Source organism: Spea bombifrons, chromosome 1, assembly GCF_027358695.1.
Source record: "Spea bombifrons isolate aSpeBom1 chromosome 1, aSpeBom1.2.pri, whole genome shotgun sequence".
Classification (NCBI taxonomy): Eukaryota; Metazoa; Chordata; class Amphibia; order Anura; family Pelobatidae; genus Spea; species Spea bombifrons.
Window position 1 is genome coordinate 102,246,199 of NC_071087.1, and position 22,252 is coordinate 102,268,450.

A 22,252-nucleotide genomic window follows, 5' to 3' on the forward strand; every position below is an offset into this window, starting at 1 on the left:
AAGCGATGGCCGAAGTAACATATCTACAAGAAGATAACAGGGGAAAGTCTCTATATATTTATTTTTATTTATTCAACAGTAACACCTGCCAGTAATGAAGTGTCTTTGTGGAGTCTACCATAAGCCATATGTGTAATGTTTGTACTCCTTTTACACATAGTTGTATATTAAAGGCTGCTGCCTTGCTTTGAAGCACGCGTTTGGCCATGGCCTTTTTTGTAGTTACTAGAACTTCGGGTAGTTTCAATGAATCTTTGATGGTGGCTCAATTTAGAGGTCATAACTCTTAGTGACAACACAATGGCCAACAGGTGTATTTGTACAGTGCCTTAATCTGTGTTCTGCTCCTTGATGGCTGTGGCAGGTAAGAATGGTAAAGTAATTTTATATTTGATGTACTGACCAGTAACTACCCAACTGTCAGTGTTCTATGATGGCACTATAAATGTGTACCTGTGGGAAAGCTCCACCTTTTATAGGTTCCACAGGAGCTGAACTCTCACCTTGTTGCTTGGGCATCATTCCGTGCAAGTGTTGCCAGTGTCAAAAAGTGTATACCTTTTTTAATGGCAACGTCCCAAACATTCTTTGAAATTGGATTTTTTTTTCCAGGGGCAATAATTCCAAAGGAATTTAAATTGGTGGCATACCATACATTCTTAGTCCTTTTTCTATTTCTCTTTTCAATCATCTGGCCTTTATGGGAAAATGAATGAGTGTGTGTGAATATATGTTTGCTAATTTTTCATTTATTTGCAATCCTCAGCCAGCCAAACAAACCGCTCTTATACAGATTATATTTTTCTTTAATCTTGTAGTGTCACATAAACAGGTGTGTGTGTGTATGAATGTAAAATATATATGGTATGTGTGTGTATATATAATTCTTAAATTTAGTTCCCAACAAATGTATTACTTCTGCTTAAAATCCCTGGCACCCACATCAACATTTCAATCCCTGGCACCCACGTAAACATTTCAATCCCTGTGAATAACATTCGAAAGTTCAAAAGAAATGTTAATTACAATATTGTTAATTACAATATGTTAATTACAATATGGCTTGCATAAAAATATTTATTATTTGCGTGTTCTAAATCATTGACACTCTGAGACACTCCATTGCTGTAAGATCTTTAAATGCTCATCGAATTGGCCATTTTATGGGTACTGCTGGCAACAAGAAATTTTGTATTTAAATATTATTTTCTATTTATTTTATGATACCACCAATTGAAATTTTTAATATAGATATATTTTAATACAACTTAATGCTGGGGTTGTTCTCTAATGTACGCAATGCAGAAAAAAAGTGCATTTGTTTTTTTCCTCAGGGCGTTCTGTAATAATTTAAGTGCCTATCTGTGTATTGGGATTTATAGTTGTATAATTTTTTAAATTGTGTACCAAATAAAATCAAACATCTTTATTTTTCTTAAGGTTACAATTTCTATTTACAATTGGACAGTCTCAGCTTTGTAGTATGTATATAATTGAAAGATTTGGATAATAAACAGTGACCTTTTCAGCTAAGGCAGTGTTGCGTTTTTTCTTTTGAACTAGTGTCCGTGCTTGCTGTTAAAATTGTGGGTTTTGTGCCCTGTTTCACATGTTCAATCTCTCCCCTTCCGCATACATACAGTCAGAGCCCTGTTTAATGATTTAAAAAATTACGGAAATTTGAAAGCCATGAAAAAAACGTTTTTTTGGGGGGGTTTTTTCCCTGAAGAAAATTGAAATTTTGGACAAAGTGCAGAGTGGAATAGTTTTTTTACAAATTGAAAATCATTGAAAAACGATTCACTGGCCAGGCTCAGACTATAGGTAAACATTGCACTGTGATGGGGGAGATCATCAATAGGAATGGTTTAGATAAAGGTTATAACGATAACCAAATTTAACCTCTTATCTGTCAACTAGGGCCTAACGGAGAGGACAGAAACAATCAACTACTGTACACCAACAAGATGGAGCCCGGCCACAACCAAACTAAACCAAACCTCCCCTGAAGCCCCCTAGAGACAGAAATGCACATCGCTCCTGTTTGAAAATTTACATTCTGAGTACTTGAATTGTATTCCAGCGTTTGCTTGTCTTCAGGTGAGAAAACTTGCAATGATTTGAGACTTTACATGAAGGTTTTCCTGTTACATAGTTTGAATACCATGTCATGCACGTTATTTATCATTGTAAAAAAAAAAAAAAACATATTCCACACTCCATATTTTTTCCACTTTCTCCGGATCAAAAAAAAACACTGGGGGGGTGGGTGACTGGGGTAAAAAAATTTTTTTACGATTTTCTTTTCTTCTTCTTCTCCGGGCCTTCCTATCTTTAGCCTTTTTTTTTTTTTTGAAACATGTTTATTGAAGTCGACAGCAATACAGCAAATGGCGTAAAAGAGAAACAAACAGCCAGTCATGAAATAGCCAGCAAGGTCCATACGAGAATACAAAAGACCGTAAAAAGGGTAAAGGCCCTCCTGGTACAGCATTAAGAGATGGTACATACAAATACGACTGGCACAGCAAATATGCATACGGCACAAAAACATAAAGAAAACTGAATAAACGATAGTCGACAGTATTTTCTGGGGGGTTTTTTTGTGCTTATTGGTGATCCGGTAAGCGCTCGTGCAGAGCGTCAGAGCCGTCAAGCGATGCCGAAGGCACCGAAAGACAACGAATGCGATGGCATATGCACTGAATAATCAGCAAATAGCAGCCACGGGGAGGGGGAGGGGAAGGAGGGCAGAAGACCGTGGGGAAGCAGGGAAGAAAAGAGAAAAGAAGAGAAGAGGAAAAAGAGAGAAAAGAAAGAGGAAGAGGAAAAAAAAAAAAAAAAAAGTTCGCAACAGGACAGACCGCACATCAGCGGCGAGTCAAAGGGACACCAGCGGCAAAACAGAGCTCCCCTGGGAGAAGGCAGCAATCCAGGGGTCCCAGATATCGGAGAATTTCTGCATCTCATCATGAAGTTTAGCTGTAATCCTTTCCATAGAGATGATATGCCAAATATTGGAATGAATTTCAGCATCTGTTGGAGGGACTCCCTTCCACCTCCTGGCCACGGCTTGTTTAATAGCGGCACAGATCCGATGAACCAATTTACGCCCAGGTACAGACAGCTGCAGTGTAGACACATCCATGTTCAGCAGAGCCGTCTGGGGGGAAGCAGTCACTGGAGTGCCCAATGCCGTCGAGATAGCCCGGAAAAACCTAGACCAGATAGGCAGGACAAGCGGACAGGACCACCAGGCGTGGAGATAAGTGCCCACCTCGCCACAGTGGCGAAAACAGTTGGCGTTGGATGTAGGGCAGAGCTTGGAAAGCCGCACCGGTGAGAGATACCAGTGAGCAATAACCTTGTAGGACCGCTCTCGGATAACTGTGTTAACAGTAATGCGATGTGTGTTAGTCGCCGCTCTACACCAATCATCGTCCTCAAAGGTTTGGCGCAGAGCCTCATGCCAGCGCGCCCGATACGACGGGGGATGGACGTATGTCTTGGTCAGCAGGAAGGAGTAATGAAAGGAGATAGAGCCTCGTAGTCTGCGGCGGGTGAGAAATCTTTGTTCAAAGGGGGTCAGCTCGGAGACCCCGGCTTCACGTAGGAGAGTGAGCACAAAATGTCTGATTTGTAGGTATCGAAACCTCTCGGCTTGGGGGATGCGGTTGTGGTCGAGCAGCTCCTCAAACGAAAGGATTCGCCCCCTGCGCACCAAGGCACCCAACCTACACAGGCCTGCCTCAATCCACCACTGAAAGCGTCGCGTATCTACGCCCTCCGGGAAGAGGGGGTTAAAGAACAGCGGGGTCAGTTGGGACACACGGCCCCGTAGCTGGTATTTAAATCTAGCTTTCTTCCAGAGAGAGTAGGACGTCTGCATAGTAGAGAGAAGCGGAGAGCCCGGCAACCGACCATGGTCAAGCCACAGGCATAACTGGAGCTGACGGTCAGGTAGGCAGGCGCGTTCGATGTCAATCCAGGGCAGCGTGCCAGCCGGAAAAGACCAAGATTCCAGCTGCGAAAGTCTGGCGGACAGATAATAAAGGTGAAGGCATGGGACCGCCAGACCGCCCCGCTCCTTAGGTAGGTACATCGTGTGCCGGTTGATCCTGGCCCGCTTGCCATTCCAAATGTACTGGAAGATGCACGATTGGAACGAGTCAATGTCGCTGGTGTTGACAGCAATCGGCAGGGCGCGAAATAAGTACAACAGACGTGGCAGCGCATTCATTTTGACCGCGTAGATCCGGCCCAGCCAGGATATGCGATACTGCGACCACTGCCGAAGGTCCCGGCGTAGCAGCGACAAGAGCGGAGCGTAATTCGCAGCGTAAAGCGTCTGGGGGCTGTTGGTAAGGTTAATGCCCAAATATTTAAGCGACGACGGTCTCCATTGGAACGGGAAAGACGCGGCAATAGTCCGTTGCGTCTCAGCAGCCAAATTGATGTTTAAGGCCTCACATTTTGCGGCGTTGATCTTGTAGCCCGAAATCTGAGAGAACTCGTTCAAGATCGAGTACAGGTTCGGCAGAGAGACAAGTGGACGAGATAGGGTTATAGTAGGAGCCCGGATGTCCATCCGGCCCTGGCGCCTTGGCCGGCTTGACACTGGAGATGGCAGCGAGTAGCTCGTCTTCCGAGATCTCTTGATTCAAAAAGTCAACTTGCTGGTCAGAGAGTTTCGTGGCGGGCAGCGAGTCAAGGAATCGGCGAATATAAGCGCTCCCGGAGCGGTTTCTGGGGGCCTTGTTGCCGTCATACAGAGTCCCGTAAAAGAGAGCAAATTGTTGAGCAATGTCTTTAGGTGACACCCAATGAGTGTTGCTAGAGTCAATGATCTTACAGATGTTCTGCGATTTCCTTTGGGCACGTAACCGGCGCGCCAACATGGCATCGGGCTTATTAGCGGACTCGAAGAATTTTTGCTTGGTATGGTTCAAGGAGTGCAGAACGTCATTGCTGAAAAGGACATTTAGCTCGCCTCGCAGTTGAACAATTTCCCGAAGAACACCGGGGTCTAGCGTCCGCTTGTGGACCTGTTCTAGTGAGGAGAGTTTAGCGGTGAGGGAGTCTATGGCTTGGCGCCGCAACTTCTTCTTTCTAGCCGCAATTCGGAGGAACGAGCCACGAACGAAGGCCTTATGGGTAACCCAAGGAGCTGCGGGCTATCTATAGCCTTTTAATGGTTGAAATTTCTAGCCACCCCAGGTCAGGCATATAGAAAAGATTCAATCATAGTTCACTTCATTTTAAACCCATGTTCTAAAGTCTTTAAACGGCAAAAGCTAGAATGTTGTACAAGGCATTGTTGTCTAATTAATTTACAATGTGCATTAAAAAAAAATTCAGTTGTTGGGCCTAGACTGTTTATTTTTATGTTTTATTGCTGGTATCTGATTATCCCCTTCACGTACATGTACATTCTCGTGATGCAACGCTTTCAAATACCTGCAATGGCTTTGCAGCATCCACAGAGGCCAGCCCTGCATCATGGGAGGAAAGTCGCCGAGAAAAATGGCCGCCGAAGTGATCAACAAAGGCGGTGGCGGATGGCTAAAACAGACCTTAGGATGTGATCAGCAATTGTAATCGGTGTTGCTGACATGCCGTGATATCGACCCGTAGAGGTCTGAAATGTAAATTCTGTATGTGCTTATAAAATCCTTTGTGGATTGGCATTTTAAAATCCAAAAAAAGCACAACTCACAAAGGTCCCAAATAACCCAACAAACCCATGCATGAGGTGTATCCCTGTACTTAGGAGATGTTCCTGAACGGATATTGAGGTGGTGTTTAACAGTGGCAAATACCAGGAGCAGTAAATTCATATCTGAAGTAAAATGTGTGTGGAAAAAAATAACTACCATAAAGTTTGACAGGCTGGTGACCCTGGGTTTTTCAAAACATATAGTTTGATGGGCTAAATTGAAGTGGCCGGCTTCAACGATCTACCAAAAAGGACATGGTGGCAGAATGACCACATTTGAAAAAAAAAAAAAAGTTTTGAAAATCAAAATGCTACTTGTACTAACCAGCCAGCATGCTTACCTTGGAACCCTGCTATGTGTACCCAATAAGTAGACACAACTACCGTGAATTAAATACAGCAGGAATGAACAGTTTATTATTGTAAAACATAGACTCATATATCCACAGAACTGCTTTCACATAAATTAACAGATACATGTATTCAACACAACCTTTATTTCCTTTAATGTTGTGGGGAAGAATCAGTGCTCCATTCTTTTGTATTTGTTTATTTTGTTTTGTTTTTTTTTTTTTTTTTGGTAGTCTTAATTTAAACATGGATATTAACACCAAATAGAAAATCTAAATCCAAACTGTTATTTATTTTCCTGTTATTTCAGAAATACTATAAACATTCCAAATAATTGGGAGTGTTACTGTTCCTTTAAGAGTACATTCTATACAAAATGCTCTATGTGGAATACAAAAATGTAAGTCGTTACCTTGTATATGTTGGTATACAAACATAGGGGCGTACCTTTATGCTTATACAATACAGTTACAGAGCCTGGAAACGGCTGAACAACAATATTCACTGCCTGTAGAAGAGGTCTGTTTCGTATTAAGTGCCCGTTAAAGCTGTGGATATCATTAAGCAGTGAATGTTATTAGAAGCGTGTAATGCGTATATAAGAAGTAGACTTGCGCGCCTGCGAAAATTTGTTTTAGGGGGGGAATTTTGGTTGCCATGGAAACGAGCAATAAATGCGTAGAAGAAGTTGAATTTAAGACCAATGGATGGAAGAAAGAGGGTCGAAATTAGCTTAGAATCATAAGGCTAAGGATCGTGGTGGACTGGTTAAATGATCTTAAGCAAATTAATGATCTTATTTAAATCAAACTTTAGAGAGTCTTAGGCGCGGTAGGAAATAGCAGTCTGAGCCTCAACAAGTCTAACACAGAAGAATCTCACTCTGTAAAATAAACAGATGCAGCACAGCAGTGTCAAATATAGCAGTCACTCTCTTTGTTACTACTCCGCTTTTTTCTTTTAAAAGATGCAGCACAGCCATTGGACAAGCCCTCAGCATGATATGACAGGAGTGAGCTAATTGGACAAGCGAAGATCAGCTCATTCAATGTCCCTCCTCTTCTTTTAGGCCAAATGGTGAGATCCTCCAACTCTAAGTGTAGTTAAAATGTCAACCGTGTGTTACTTACCTGAGAAGAATGGGGAGACCACCCTCTTCTACTACTACACAGCAGCCTCAGCCCCTGCGAAGAAGGGGGAGACCCCCGCCTCTGTGTAACAGCAACCTCATTGGATATGTGGGAAATGGATTGGATACAATACGATCTAATATGTTTTATAACTAACTAACTAATATAATATCCAGTACCCTCCTATCAATCATCTAAAGTTGTCGTCATATTGTTGTTTTCAACTTTGAAATACTTCCCCCCGTGTTGATTTATTAACACTAATTGAAATGCCCCTGCGTCTCTAATACTAAATAATAATGATAAAGTACTTTTGTATTAATTTGTAATATAAAAATTATATTTCATACATATCAAGGCAGAGAGACTGTACCTTGACACAGAAAGCCCACGTTGACACTTCAGGAATATGTCTAATCGCTTCCTCCTTAACGGTGCATTTTTCCTGATCTACCTGTCATGCACTTTGTTCAAGATATATTTCGTAACAAGCCCCCTGTGCGGCCTTTGGAAGTCAAGATTAGATTGATTCACAAGTCGGTCTACAATTCAGATGTTTTTTTTTTATTAAATTGACATAGATAAGATAAGCAAAACATACATAAGTAATGCCAAGTTGTAATGAGAAGGGGAAAGGATTGATGTGAGAACATGTACACTGTGAATGGCAAAAATGAGTGAGTAATTATAAGTGGATGTCTGCACAATCACTCAAAGACATATCGAATATCATGGTCTTTCAATAACATAAAAATGTATGATACTAGATATATCACCAAAGGAAAGCAGTTTTGAAAGCACATAAAAGTTTTCATGTCTTTGATATCTCCTAGGACGGTTATTCCTCGGCAGTATGTGTGTTATAAGCACACCTCTTATGTGCAGAAAGCCTGTAAAAATGAAATATACGTTTTTGCGTGTTTGTTTTGTTTAAATTTTTTTATGATTTTGATCTTTGCTTCCTGTAGGGCAGAGTAAGACTTTTTCTCGTAATGTTTCTCGCAGTTAACCAACAGTTTCCTGTGTTGGAAACTGAGCCTCAAATAAGACGTGGGTCTTGGCCCATCCCCAGGTTGCTAGTTTTCATCAACGCATAAAGCGATCCGACTCTAATGTATATTGAAAGAAGCGCAGGCGTATTTTAATATGGTTCAAGAAGGCTTTCATTGTTAAAAAGAATATAGCTTTGAAGAACGTAACGTGGATTCCTTGAAAAGAAATATAACAAAGAATACTTAGAAAACTTTACATGGAGATGGGTTTACTATGAGCCAAAGAAACAAGGGATGAATGCACACATTATTCAGCTTCTAATATCATAGTTACATGTGTTGAGACTAGGCCAAGAAAACTCAAATTTCAGTTTCTGTTAGTGAAAAAAGGTTAAGTTTCATATAATTATGTTTGTCACTTATCTGGGAGAGCCATTTTCATTTAAATGAACCAAGCTAACAAACATAAACCCCCTCTTGTAGAGAGTATTATGTGTTTGGGAACATATTTACTATTTTTATTTATATTTTCAGGCAGGGGATTGAGCAATACCCTGCAAATGTTCCATGTTCATTTCCATTTTTTTTAAATGAATCTGATTGTAATGCAAAACCCTTGTTCCTGGAATATTTGGAATATAATGGCTTCTTCAGTAGGAAAATCGTGAGCGAATATCAATTGACAGTTATTACTATCTTGTAAGAAATACTTTTTTTACAGAAAAAAGGGGACTTGTCCTGAACCAATGGAATGTAATCTGGCTAATAACAAGGATGATTATTGATTATATTTCTGATCTGCAAACAAAATTAGCTGTGTAAATCATTTTTAGTGTTTTGTGAATGTGGAAGAGAAAGAAGCACAAGCATTACTAGATTTAGTCTACGGTTACCATGCTTGACAAATCTTTGTTACAATATATTGATAACTGTTAACTGATATGCCCTGTATACGGAGAGACATCCTCAACTATGCTACTGCTATGGTACAAGTAGTAAATAACATAACAGTTTGGTTTACATAAACAAGAGGTAAGGAAAGCTTTAATAGAAGGAGTTAGGGTATAATAAAAGTGGTAAAAGTGCCACTGTAGGGAAGGGCCAGCCACACTAGTATAAATAGGAAGGGACGAATGCGGGCAATGTTTTTAAGATGGAGACGGCAGATTTTTCAGGCAAACTGGAAATGAATGAGAGGTTAGAGTCAAGGGTGACACCAAGGCAATGAGCGTGAGGGGATGGGGAGATGATTGCACTATTGTGATCAGGGGCATAACTAGAAACCTCAGGGCCCCGGTGCGAGAATCTGTTAAGGGCCCCCCCAACCCATCTATCCCTTTCTCACTATCTCCCCTCTCCCTCCCTACCCCCTTCTCACGATCTACCCTCTCCCTCCCTATCCCCCCTTCTCAAGATCTACCCTCTCCCTCCCTACCCCCCTTCTCAAGATCTACCCTCTCCCTCCCTACCCCCTTCTCAAGATCTACCCTCCCTACCCCCCCTCTTCTCACGATCTACCCTCTCCCTCCCTACCCCCCTTCTCAAGATCTACCCTCTCCCTCCCTACCCCCTTCTCAAGATCTACCCTCTCCCTCCCTACCCCCCTTCTCAAGATCTACCCTCTCCCTCCCTACCCCCCCTCTTCTCACGATCTACCCTCTCCCTCCCTACCCCCTTCTCAAGATCTACCCTCTCCCCCCCTACCCCCCTTCTCACGATCTACCCTCTCCCTCCCTACCCACCCCCTTCTCACGATCTACCCACTCCCTCCCTATCCCCCCCCCTTTGTAGGTCACTTACCGTCAACTCCTGTGTTGGGAGCGTGAGGCGTTTGTCTCGGGTGCCGGCGCTTCACTGCTGAGCGTCATATGCCGGCGTTCAGCGTGAAGCGCCGGCACCCGAGACAAACGCCTCATGCTCCCAACACTGCACTCTGAGCAACCGCTCGGCACCCCTTGGGCCCCCCCTGACTGGCAGAACTCCAGGGCCCGGTCGCAGTCGCGACCCCTGGGCCCCACTTAGTTCCGCCACTGATTGTGATAGAGTAAGGGTAGAGAAAGTGTTACTGGAGAGGAAGATGCGGAAAGAGTGTTCAAAAAGATGGGAAGCGATCAAGGAGGGAGCAGTGACACAGAGACCAAGATCATGAAGAGTTTTAAAGAGAAGAGGGTGGTCTACAGTGTCAAAAGCAGCGAGAAGGTCCAGTAGGATTAACATAAAGTAGAGGCCCTTGAATTTAGCAGTGAATGTCGAGAGTGGAATCCTGATTGAAGAGGGTCAAGAAACGTAGTTGATTGTACACAATTTGTTCAAGAAGCTGGGAAGCAAGAGGAAGTAGAGAGATGGGACAGTAGTTGGGACAGATCAGTCAGGTCCAGGGAGGGCTTTTTCAAGATATCGCCATATATTCATATATTTCACTCGAGCTGCGCCATATCTCTGGAATCTACTCCCAAGGAACCTTCAGCATTCACTCTCCCTCCCAACATTTAAGAAAAATCTCAAAACCCACTTCGTCAGAGAAGCCGCACCATCTTAGCTGCTAGAACTTCCTTGTAATTGTTAGAACCACCGCACTACCGCTCACCCTTTCTCTGTGCCTTATGTTTGTCACCCCATTCCCCCAAGATTGTAAGCTTGCGAGCAGGGCTCTCTCCACATAATGTATAGATTTGCCTTAGTCTGTCAATTCTCGTCTTGTCGTACCCCTTGAATATATGTATTGTATTAAGCGCTGCGTAAACTGTTGGCACTATATAAATAAAAGATAATAAGAATAATAATATTCTAGTTGACATAAAGTTTACAAATTTGTGAAATAAATATTCTTGCCAAAATTATTTTTTGTGTGTGTGGTGGGGGTGCCAGATACAGGATCTGCCCCAGGTGCCAAATATTCTAGGTACGCCCCTGTTCCTGATCTAAGAAGAAGAGCTGGTTTTGTTCCCTGAGAGCTGCTGAATTGTTTGAGCTGTTCTATATAGAATACCTTGGTAAATATCTTGTTTTCTTTTTGTAAACTGATAAGCTGTCCAACTGCAGTTAGATTGGAGATTACTGCATAGTTTGTGTTCAATAGAACAAATAACCATCATCTCTCTATACCCAGGATGAATGTGTGTTGATAGAGATTCTTGGACAATAGTACCAAGGTAAGGTGTATTTTTTTAAACATTAAACATGTCTGGTGAAATCTGGTGTAATTTAGATTAGAATTTGACATCATATAACTACTTGACTTGTCTAAAGCTCTACGACTTTAAACTCTATTTCTTGGGCCGCGCCCTATGTTCCGGGTAGCTTTATGTCTGTCTTTAAGCCTAAACCTTTCACCGAAGTCTGAAATACCTTGTGGTGTATTTACCTGACCCAGGGGAATGCCCCTTCTGTGGCCGCCATCCTCAATGTGGAGCGTCCAGATAAAATGTCATATTCTGGAGCTCCGTGCCTTAAAAGCATGCAGCTCAGCCCATTAAACAGTGGCACATTGTCCAAAAAAAGCAGTTCTGCCCATTGAGTGCTGGCCTCTTTGCTCCTTATTTTGGGTATGGGACTGCTGTCGTAAGCCCTAAGCCTAGAAATAGCCTATATTGCTAACTGAAGTTTAAGATCACTAACTAATCTGACCCAAGGTAAACCTTACTTAAAACTTAAAAGTTCCATGTGAAGTCCCACTTCTTAATGGCCCACTTTGAAATAAATCCAGATTGACATCAGCTTTTGTTCCACCACCTGCTGTAGATGTGGACCAAACCATACATAACAGGCAAAGGACCTCTCTCTTTAGCAGGGGGCACTAAAATAGGAATAAACGTTCCTCAACTAAAACTAGATATGGTAAATATCAACACACAATTTGAATACTGCTATGTGATTGGAACACACACATGCAAATATCACAATAACTAGAGATTCTGGTGCAGAATTATTATTATAGAAAATTACAGACTGTTCCTGATGATTGATAATCTGATTGTCCCTGTGGTGTGGGACATAGTAGTTGAGGTTTAAAGAGCAGTGCACTCTGACTGGACCTTCTCTGTATGCACATGACTGAACATGACTGAGGATTTACACCAAGGTTCTGCCGGATAGTGTTGTGTGCAGGGTTTGTGAGCTCAGAAATAAGTACATAGACAGGAACATTATACACTGTTTTTCAAGTACTGCAAAAGGAATATTAAAGACTCTTGTTACCAGGGGAGGGCTGGCAGTCTAAGGCCTGGGGGGCAAGTCTAGTCGACTGGCCCATTGCACCATCAAGGCGGCTGCGAGCGACATTGAAAGTGGCCGTCGTGCGGCAGTCACTCCACCAGCGCCTAATGAAATTAAAGTGGCCGGCGTGCACACACCGCATGCCTCAGCTCTTCATCACACCCCTTTTAAGACGTGGGAAGAGGAGCTGAGGCATAGCCGTTGGGTCTGACAGCCGCATGATGCAGGGGCGTACCTAGAGTATTTGGCACCTGTGGCAGACCCTGTATGTGGCACCCCCCCACACACACACACACACTTTAAAACTGCATAGTTTCTATGGTTAGGCAAACATTGACAGGGGTACAGCAAAATTGTTATCATTATATACTTAGGGATTATGCGGTACCACCGTCAATGTGTGCCTATACAATGAGCCAGACACTGACAACCCCTATCACTATATACTAAGCCAAACATTGATGTGGTGTAGGCTTACCACTTTAGTGACTGGCATAGTATATAGTAGGGATGCACCGAAATGAAAATTCTGGACTGAAACTAAAAATTCAGCATTCACTTGGCCAAAACAAAAACAAAAAAAAACTTTAAAATACTTTATTAAAAGTAACACCAAAATTAGACAAAAAAATCAACAACAATATTAACATATATATATATATAACAACAATCATAATCCTATCATGCCCAGGTTCTAGCATGTGCTGGCTGACTTAGCATGATAGGAGTGTGATTGCTGTTTGCAATTATATATATATATATATATATATTAATAGATATATTTATATATATATATATCTATTAATACTGCCATTGAATTATTCTGTCCAATAAAAGTGTTAACACACCGAAGTTGGACCAAAAAATAATTTATAACAGCAATCACACTCCTATCATGCCTAGGCAGCCACTACATGCTGGAATCTGGGCATGAAAGGAATGTGATTACGGACTCCCTATGCCAAGCTATCCCCCAACATTTACACATCCATGCTATCTGAAACCCTCATTCACAAACATTCAGCATAACACCCATCACTCTCACACACTTACATTCAGCATAACACCCATCACTCTCACACACTTACATTAGGCATAACACTCATCACTCTCACACACTTACATTCAGCATAACACCCATCACTCTCACACACTTACATTCAGCATAACACCCATCACTCTCACACACTTACATTCAGCATAACACCCATCACTCTCACACACTTACATTCAGCATAACACCCATCACTCTCACACACTTAATAATCCACTCTCTCCTACCTTTTCTTCTTTCACTCTCACTTTTCCTCCTCTTCTTCTTCTTCTTCCTGTCCTGTGCACTGAGCGCGGAAGACGGTGGGTGTGGCTTCAGTGTTGTGCGCCGGGATTTGACATCAAGTCCCGGCGCACAGCCACAGTTGCTGCGCGCATCGTTTGTGAAGGCGCGCCGGCATGGTGGCACCCCTCAGATGAGCGGCAGCCGGGGCGGACCGCCCCCCCCCCCGCCAGGTGCGCATGACGGCCTCATTCAATCCTGCTCGCGGCCGCTTAGTTTTTAACTTTGCGGCCGCAGCCGCATTGAATGCTCGTCTGCCGGTCGTCCGTCCGGCCCACCGGCCCGGATTTAGGGCGGCCTGGGGGGCAATTGCCCCCCTGCCCCCCGGCCCAGCCTGCCCCTGCTTGTTACATAAAGCCACCATTATCTTGGGGTGGATTATACCGGACCTTCAGACTGCCAGCGAGACAGGCTTTCTGCTTTTTGAAAATAATGGTAAAGTTACCTTCACAATTAATAATGGCAGATTGTGTGATTTAGCTTAATCCCCTTCAAAGTACAGTATAGCTTGATGTTGGCATTTTACACCCGTGTACCATAAATGGTTACACTTAGATAACTTAGATTAGTCCTTAATACGTCAATGAAGGTACATGTTTGCAAATTAATTTTAAATGGGGAGGGAAGTGGGAGTCAGGGGAACATATTATTGCTCTTTTATTATAAGGAAGCAATAAATTCCATTGCAAGGTACATTTTGTTTGCTTTCTCTTGGATCAACACAGAGGTCTGGCAGACGCAAACTTGATGATCTTTTTTTTTAATAGCCTCACCAAGTATATTGCGATAGTTGGCCTACAATTAATTTTTTCACGGTAACTGTTTATATATTAGTCTATTTCTTTTTTACCAGAACGGGAAATAAACGGATAAAATATTCTCCGAAGTAAATTTGTTTAAACCACTATAACTATTTATAGAGATTGCTCTGTGGTTTAGGCCAGACCTTCTAATTATGTGTCATTGTGTGAAGGAGTAATTGCAAGGAGGTCTCCAAGAGAGAAAAAAAAAAAATCCCCACTATTTGCAAATGAAGACTAGGTTAGAAATGCTATGTAATCATACAGGTACAGCGTGATCCGAAACTCTGAAAATAAACACATGCGTAATTATCGCTGTTTTACTGAAATATACTTTTCATTGACTTTAGATTATTTTTTAAATGTTTTTCCTTTGAACTTTTATGGTATGAAGGAATTGTGGAGGAATGTATAATAGTCCAAAAAATCTTATATTCATATTTGTATATGAAAATGGACAGTGACACTTATTAAATGTATGATTGTTTCAGTTAATAAAGGTATTTGCTTATGCTTTATGTCACATTTTTAAGATTGTATACCTTTTTCGAATGCTTTCATTTTATGTCAGTGTGAATATTGAATATGTGCCTTCAGCTTCTCAGCAGACATTTTTATGTTAACCCTGAGTGTCCTTTTCTGTGTGACTCTATGTGCAATGAAAGGTTAAGAGTGGACAGGTGGTTGGCTATTTCTTGCTCCAAGTAAGTTAAAAGAAACTGACCAAGTCTATTCAAGGACCACAATGAGGGGGGTCAGAAGTGATTGATCATCTCAGCTGCAAGCATGGTCTTTGCCGTAAACTGACCATAATAGGATGAATGGTTTTCTGTATCTTTCTGTATGTATATTTCAGGACACTTGCTACGTAGACAGATCTTAGCACGTAGCTGTCTTGTTTGTAAAGGTATATAAGACATGTGTTGTTTTCATTGAGGAAGAGTAGTCTGGCTGATGACACTCCCTCGTGTGCACGAGCAATAAAATCTGCTTATTCAACTCTTTTGGGAAGAATCTGTGTCTCAAAGTTACTGAGCATTCACAGTTGGGGGCTCGTCCGGGATCCCACATTTCGGACTCAGGATCCAGATGGTGCAGACTCACGATCCTTTACCCAACATTGAGCTCATCTGAAAAAAAGGTAAGAGGCACCTCTTTTAAAAGAAAGCCTTTAGTGTAAAGTATTGGGTAGAGGATACGGGGGTCGGCCACTGGGTACCTATCTGAATGACGGGATCCATAAGAGTTGAGTAAGTAAGATGCATGCATGTTATTCTATTTTGTATGTTTATAAGAAGTAAGTTATTGTATTGTATGGTATTGTCAGAAGTTGCAACTAAGTAGAGTACATAGCCTAACCCGCTATTGTAGAGTACATAGCCTAACCCGCTATTGTAGAAGTGCATAGCCTAACCCGCTATTGTAGAAGTGCAAAGCCTAACCCGCTGTTGTAGAAGTGCAAAGCCTAACCCGCTGTTGTAGAAGTGCATAGCCTAACCCGCTATTGCAGAAGTACATAGCCTAACCCGCTATTGTAGAAGTACATAGCCTAACCCGCTATTGTAGAAGTACATAGCCTAACCCGCTATTGTAGATTTGTGTTTTGTGTAGAGGAGAATAAGATGGGAAATCTTTTCTCCAGAGTTACCCCGGGGTCCCCTCTAGAAACCATGATTAAGAAGCATGGCAAAGATGGGAAATATATGTATAAATGGAAATTAGCCTCAGAATCAGATGAGGATAATTTTTGTTGTTGACCCTCACAGGGATCTTTAAATATGGAATCCTTAAAAGGACTCCGTATGACTTTAAAGAAAGACATGTCACATGTCTCCAAAAATGAATGGAGAGTGTTTTGTATGTGGTTTAGGGAAGGTTTCAAAATCTGGAGAAAGCATAATGAGTCTGCTCCATTTGAAAACTCCCAACACCCTCAGGCGGCCGCCAGTTCCCTTTATCCTGTTAGGAAAGAGGGAACTGATAAAAAACTGCAGAAAGAATCTCAGAATGTTGTATTTGTTGATAAGTTATATCCTCCATTGCTTACTAACAATGATATGACTATTGATGATTTGATATTTAATCCTCCCCCTTATAATCATGTTGCCCCTGGAGCTGATGCTCCTGTTCTCATTCCTGAACCTGTTCACACCCCTCCCCATTCTGTCCCGACACCCTTTTCATCTCTATCACCCTTATCCCAATTTACTGCTTCCCCTCCTCCTCTGCACCCAATTTCCCCTCCTCCTTCTTTTGATGTTAAACACCCCTATGATTTAAGAAATGCAGTTGTTCAGCCCATTTTTCCTGTTGTTCCTAACCCTACTACTATCCTGTCCTCTATACCTTCAGAGGCCAAATATTTCACTGTAATTGATCTAAGTTCTGCTTTCTTTAGCATACCTTTGCATAAAGACAGTCAGTACCTATTTGCATTTTTAATGTGGATGATTTACTTGTCACATCCCCTACTGAAGAAGTATGTGTTGCAGATTCCTTTCATCTGTTGCAGGAGCTGGCTAGGAAAGGACTTAAAGTGAACAAACTGAAATTACAGTGGTGTCTCCCTGAAGTTAAATACTTAGGACAGCTTATTTCCCATGGTTATAGGTCTATATATCCTGATAGATTGACCCCTATTATCAATTGTCCAGTGCCCCGTACAAAGAAACAGTTACGTGCTTTTCTGGGAATGGCAGGATACTGTAGACAGTGGATACCTTTTACAGAAGCTGATCTAAATTTGTTTGTAGATGGCTCATCCTTCATTGACCCAAAAGGACAAAGAAGGACTGGCTATGCAGTTGTTGACTGTTTTCAGGTGATTGAGTCAGGACCTTTACCTGCTAATTTTTCAGCACAGGTGGCCGAGTTGGTGGCCCTCACTAGAGCATGTATATTAGCTAAAGGAAATTCTAGATATGCCTTTGGAGTTGTGCATGATTTTGGTGCCATCTGGCGATTGCGAGGTTACCTTACTTCATCAGGTTCCCCTATTCTTAACCATACACATGTAAAAGCATTGTTAGATGCTCTCATGATGCCTAGTGCAATAGCTGTAATTAAAATTGCAGCTCATACCAAGGGCACTGATGCAGAATCGAAAAGCAATGATTTAGCTGATAAATCTGCTAAAGAAGCGGCAGGCTTGCCCTTCACAGAACTTTTTCAAGGAGCTGCTAATGCAGACCCCACCTCACTAACAATTCCCATTTGATTTAAAGAAATTGTATTCCCAAATTGATGAGAAAACTCAGCAATATTGGGAACAAAAGGAAGGAGTGGAAGAAAATGTTTTTTTGGTTTTTGGCATGGCCTTCATGGCCTTCAAATTTTTTTTAACTTTTACCAGTTTTACCTCCTGATTTGGCTCCCTATATTATCAGACTAGCGCATGGCCTGAGTCATGTGTCTAGTGAAGCAATGATTAAAGCTATACAAGCTGATTGGTGGGCCCCAGGTATACGGCCTCTTGTTAAAGAATATTGTGAACAATGTGTTATTTGTCAACAAGTTATTTGGGTAAACGAGTACAAATATAAGGGCATGGGAAGACTCCGTGTCCTATGGGACCCTTTAGAAGTTTGCAAATTGACTTTATTGAAATGCCAAGATCTTTGCATTACAAATATGCCCTTGTTATAGTGTGTACATATTCCCGCTGGATAGAAGCCTACCCATGCCAACTTAAAAGTAGAAAGAGCTAATGGAGTCTTAAAAAATAAGATTAACAAAATATGCGCAGAAACCCATATGCTCTGGCCAGAAGCTTTACCCTTAGCATTAATGTCGATGCGAAACTCAGCTCATGCAGCCATAAAGGTTACACCTCACGAGCTCATAATGGGACGTCCTATGCTAACTGCTAATTCTCTAGAAGTATAAGTGCATGATCATGCAATGATAGATGACACAATTAGCGTGTATTGTAAGACTCTAATGAAGTCCTTTAAGTCTCTCAAATCACAGGTGCAAGCAGTGCGCACGGACACAGGACGACAAACCAATTCACCAAATCCAACCAGGAGAATACGTATTGGTCAAGAGTTTTTAAAAGAAAGAAAGTTCTTCAACTTTGCTGGAAATGCCCATATCATGTCTGCTTGTAACTAACAGAGCTGCAAAGGTAGCTGAGATTGCTTCTTGGATTCATTGCAGCCATATAAAGCCTTTCTCAATTCCAAGGAAATCAACAAGTTAGTCCTCCAACAGGCACAATAATCCTAGCTGACTAACCTACGTGGGAAAGCCGAGAAAGGCCAAGAGGCCACTCGTGAAACCATGCAGCAAAATATTGGAAAAGCCGAAAGAAAGATCTAAAAGTTTTTTTTGCATGTCTTGTTGGATTTTTATGGGATTGTGCATGTTGGTAGAATTCCCTTTATCAGTCTAATAAGAAGTGGTCAACTCTATTGTCAGATACAAAAGGGAGGATATTAGATACCATGGGAGAGGGATGGTTTGTATATTGACATAGGCAGAATGTTTTGTGGAGCTTCGGGTGTGATCAGTCATGTTGGGTGTGTGGGTTTGTTCCACATGCTGCGGGTGCTCCCTGTGTTGGGTGTCCCTGTGGCAGGTCAGGGGTTTCACGGGAACTAGGTAATGGGTTTAGTTTTATAAACCAATGAGGAATGGGATCCATTTGGCCTTGAAAGATGGCTCGGTTCACTTGGAGCAAAACTGGTGACTGGTATGATTGTGGCTTTGTTTGTTATTGTATGTGTGTGTATGTTTTCTTTCTACTAATTAAGTCGCTGAGTGTAAAGTGTACTGGCACTAGCCACGTAATGCCTTTGTTGGAAGGTGAAGAATTCCCCCGATTTTAAAGACCTGGAAACTCTGGATGACACATTGTATGATGATCCACATGAAAAGGAATAAATGGACGCATGGTTCGCTATGCAACAAGCTCCATCTCGTCCAAAAACAAATTATTGATTACTTAACAGGATCTGTTAAGAATAAAAAGGGAGGACTGTGAATATTGAATATGTGCCTTCAGCTTCTCAGCAGACATTTTTATGTTAACCCTGAGTGTCCTTTTCTGTGTGACTCTATGTGCAATGAAAGGTTAAGAGTGGACAGGTGGTTGGCTATTTCTTGCTCCAAGTAAGTTAAAAGAAACTGACCAAGTCTATTCAAGGACCACAATGAGGGGGGTCAGAAGTGATTGATCATCTCAGCTGCAAGCATGGTCTTTGCCGTAAACTGACCATAATAGGATGAATGGTTTTCTGTATCTTTCTGTATGTATATTTCAGGACACTTGCTACGTAGACAGATCTTAGCACGTAGCTGTCTTGTTTGTAAAGGTATATAAGACATGTGTTGTTTTCATTGAGGAAGAGTAGTCTGGCTGATGACACTCCCTCGTGTGCACGAGCAATAAAATCTGCTTATTCAACTCTTTTGGGAAGAATCTGTGTCTCAAAGTTACTGAGCATTCACATCAGTATCTAGTCACGTTTCCGCATTTCTTTTACATTGTGTTTATCATTGAGAAGCACAGAAGCATTCATTTACTAATTGTGTATTTTGTTAAAAAAAAAAAAATAGGTTTGTTTGATACAGTCCAACATATACGTTCGCTCACTATGTGCAATACGTTAAATACTAAAAAGGGGAATCATGGTTGAACAAAAATGACAAAAAGCTTAATTCACTGCAGTGGGAAATCTCCCCAGTTATGAAAGGGTTACTACTGATGGTATATTTTGGTAAAACCTTTATTTTGAGTACATGAATTAGTTGTAGGACTTTGCAGCCATTGAAGTTTTTGTTTTGGGAGGGATTAGGAGAGGTCCCAATGTCAAGGTCACAGTGCCAGTGGTGATAGATAGATAAGATATGCCTCAAAACAATGGAAATGTTTTTACAAATCATTAGTAAAGTTACTATTGATTCATGCAAAAGGATTTGTCTTTAATCCATTTAAAGGATTTGTGTTGCCATAAGTGGAATTCAATGCTGGACATCCTAAAATAAAATGTGTACTTTATAATATCAATAAAATTCTATTAACTTGCGCCAGGAACTTTTAACAGTGCATTACTTTAATGAATGATCTGGATTAAGGAATTATTCTTCAGCAACCAGATATTACCTGGGCTGGACAATTTATGCCCTCTGGCCCAAAGAAAATGTACAAACCTCAAAAGAGTAACACGTGCGGAGGAGAGGATCTAAAATCCTGGCTTTTATAAATGTACTTGGGAGTATACCGGGGATTCATATACATGAACAGAATTATATATAAATTATGTTTGGGGATACATGCAGGAATTTGAAGAAAATTCTGCATTGTTTAACCCTTTCCTTATATCTTAAGGAAGAAAATGGCAGTGGGAGCAGCATATGGGCTTACATATACATGCAAACCCCTGGCACCCATTCTTTGTAAGCTAAAATATTTCTATACATTTCTATATACAGTATATACATGGGAAAGCAATGTTGAAGATAATGTTCTCCCCATCTCTCCTCATATATCTCCCTTTTATCTATCTCTCCCCTATATCTTTCTCTTTAACGCTCTACTTCGTAATTTTCTTTGTTTCTAATTTTAGTCCTAATTATTAGTCCTGCTAAGGAACAGATGATTGTTATTTTGTCCTGATATGTAAAACCATATAATTCAAAGAGAGTGGACTTTCTTTTTCACACGACTGTTTATGCCATACACCTTAGTAAAGTCCACCCTAAAATGCTTCATACAAGACATGCTTCAAATTGTAGCCTTTTCCCGATCAAACAGAGAAGTTTTAAAGTTGCCTAGGACTCCAAATGAGTGATTTGTGTACACAGCGTTGCAAATGAGGATGGTGGAGAGCACTGTTTTGTTTATGTCCTTGTACGAAACAATATTACTGGATTAGGCAACATTTAATTTAACATAGAAATGTTGTACACTTATTCCTAGGGCAGTGTTAACTAGGTACTGTGCTAGATCATTATTACACTGATTTTACCTATAAAAACAGATACTTGTATGTCTATGCAGAAAATGAAATACTACTTTAATGCATTCTTCATCTTGTTCTTTACAATAAGATTTCATTGAAGTCTATGACTCTGTATTTTCCTTTCTCATATAGCTTTAGATCTCTTTCTCATTCCTCACTATCCCTTTACGCTATAGTTGGTAGTAACTTTAAAAAATACCATACGCAGGCAAGATCACCTGGGAGAACACTGGGATAAAGTGATCTAAGACCTACAGGATTCTCTATGTCTCAAATTGTACCTGTACATGCTGCTACTTGATCTATACAATGAATTCTGTATATGTGCTATGCTATAGTCCTTGCAAACAATATGGGAAACAGTTCATGGATCAAAAGCCACATGTATCTTACACAGACTGTATCTGCAGAATTTTCCTTCTCACGACCACAGGACCTGCCCAGTTAGAACCAACCTTTTTCGTTTATAAATCAAAGATGACAGAGATGATAAAGATAATGAAAATGCAATAAAACATACCAACAATGTGAGTAAAGACAGGGAACAATATATTATCGTAACAATTTTATATTCGGAAAGCAATAACACTGCTTTTTTTTTTTTTTTTTTTACACTGGACTAGTCAGTTTTGATGGGAATGAAGATTTTACGGTAAGAGCGGAATTTTTCTCCGATACAGTCAATTCTCCTGTGTGATTAAGACTTAAAAAGCAATAGACAGGAAAGAGGACTCACAACGCTAAGGA

General features: G+C 41.2%; 1 protein-coding gene across 1 annotated transcript; it reads left to right on the forward strand.

Annotated features, from left to right (window-relative positions):
- Nucleotides 1-17,232: 17,232 nt before the first annotated feature.
- LOC128502848 (ribonuclease H-like) lies at nt 17,233-17,757 on the forward strand. Its single transcript, XM_053472831.1, has one exon. The coding sequence runs from the start codon at nt 17,233-17,235 to the stop codon at nt 17,755-17,757; it is 525 nt and encodes a 174-aa protein (XP_053328806.1).
- The last annotated feature ends 4,495 nt before the right edge of the window (nt 17,758-22,252 follow it).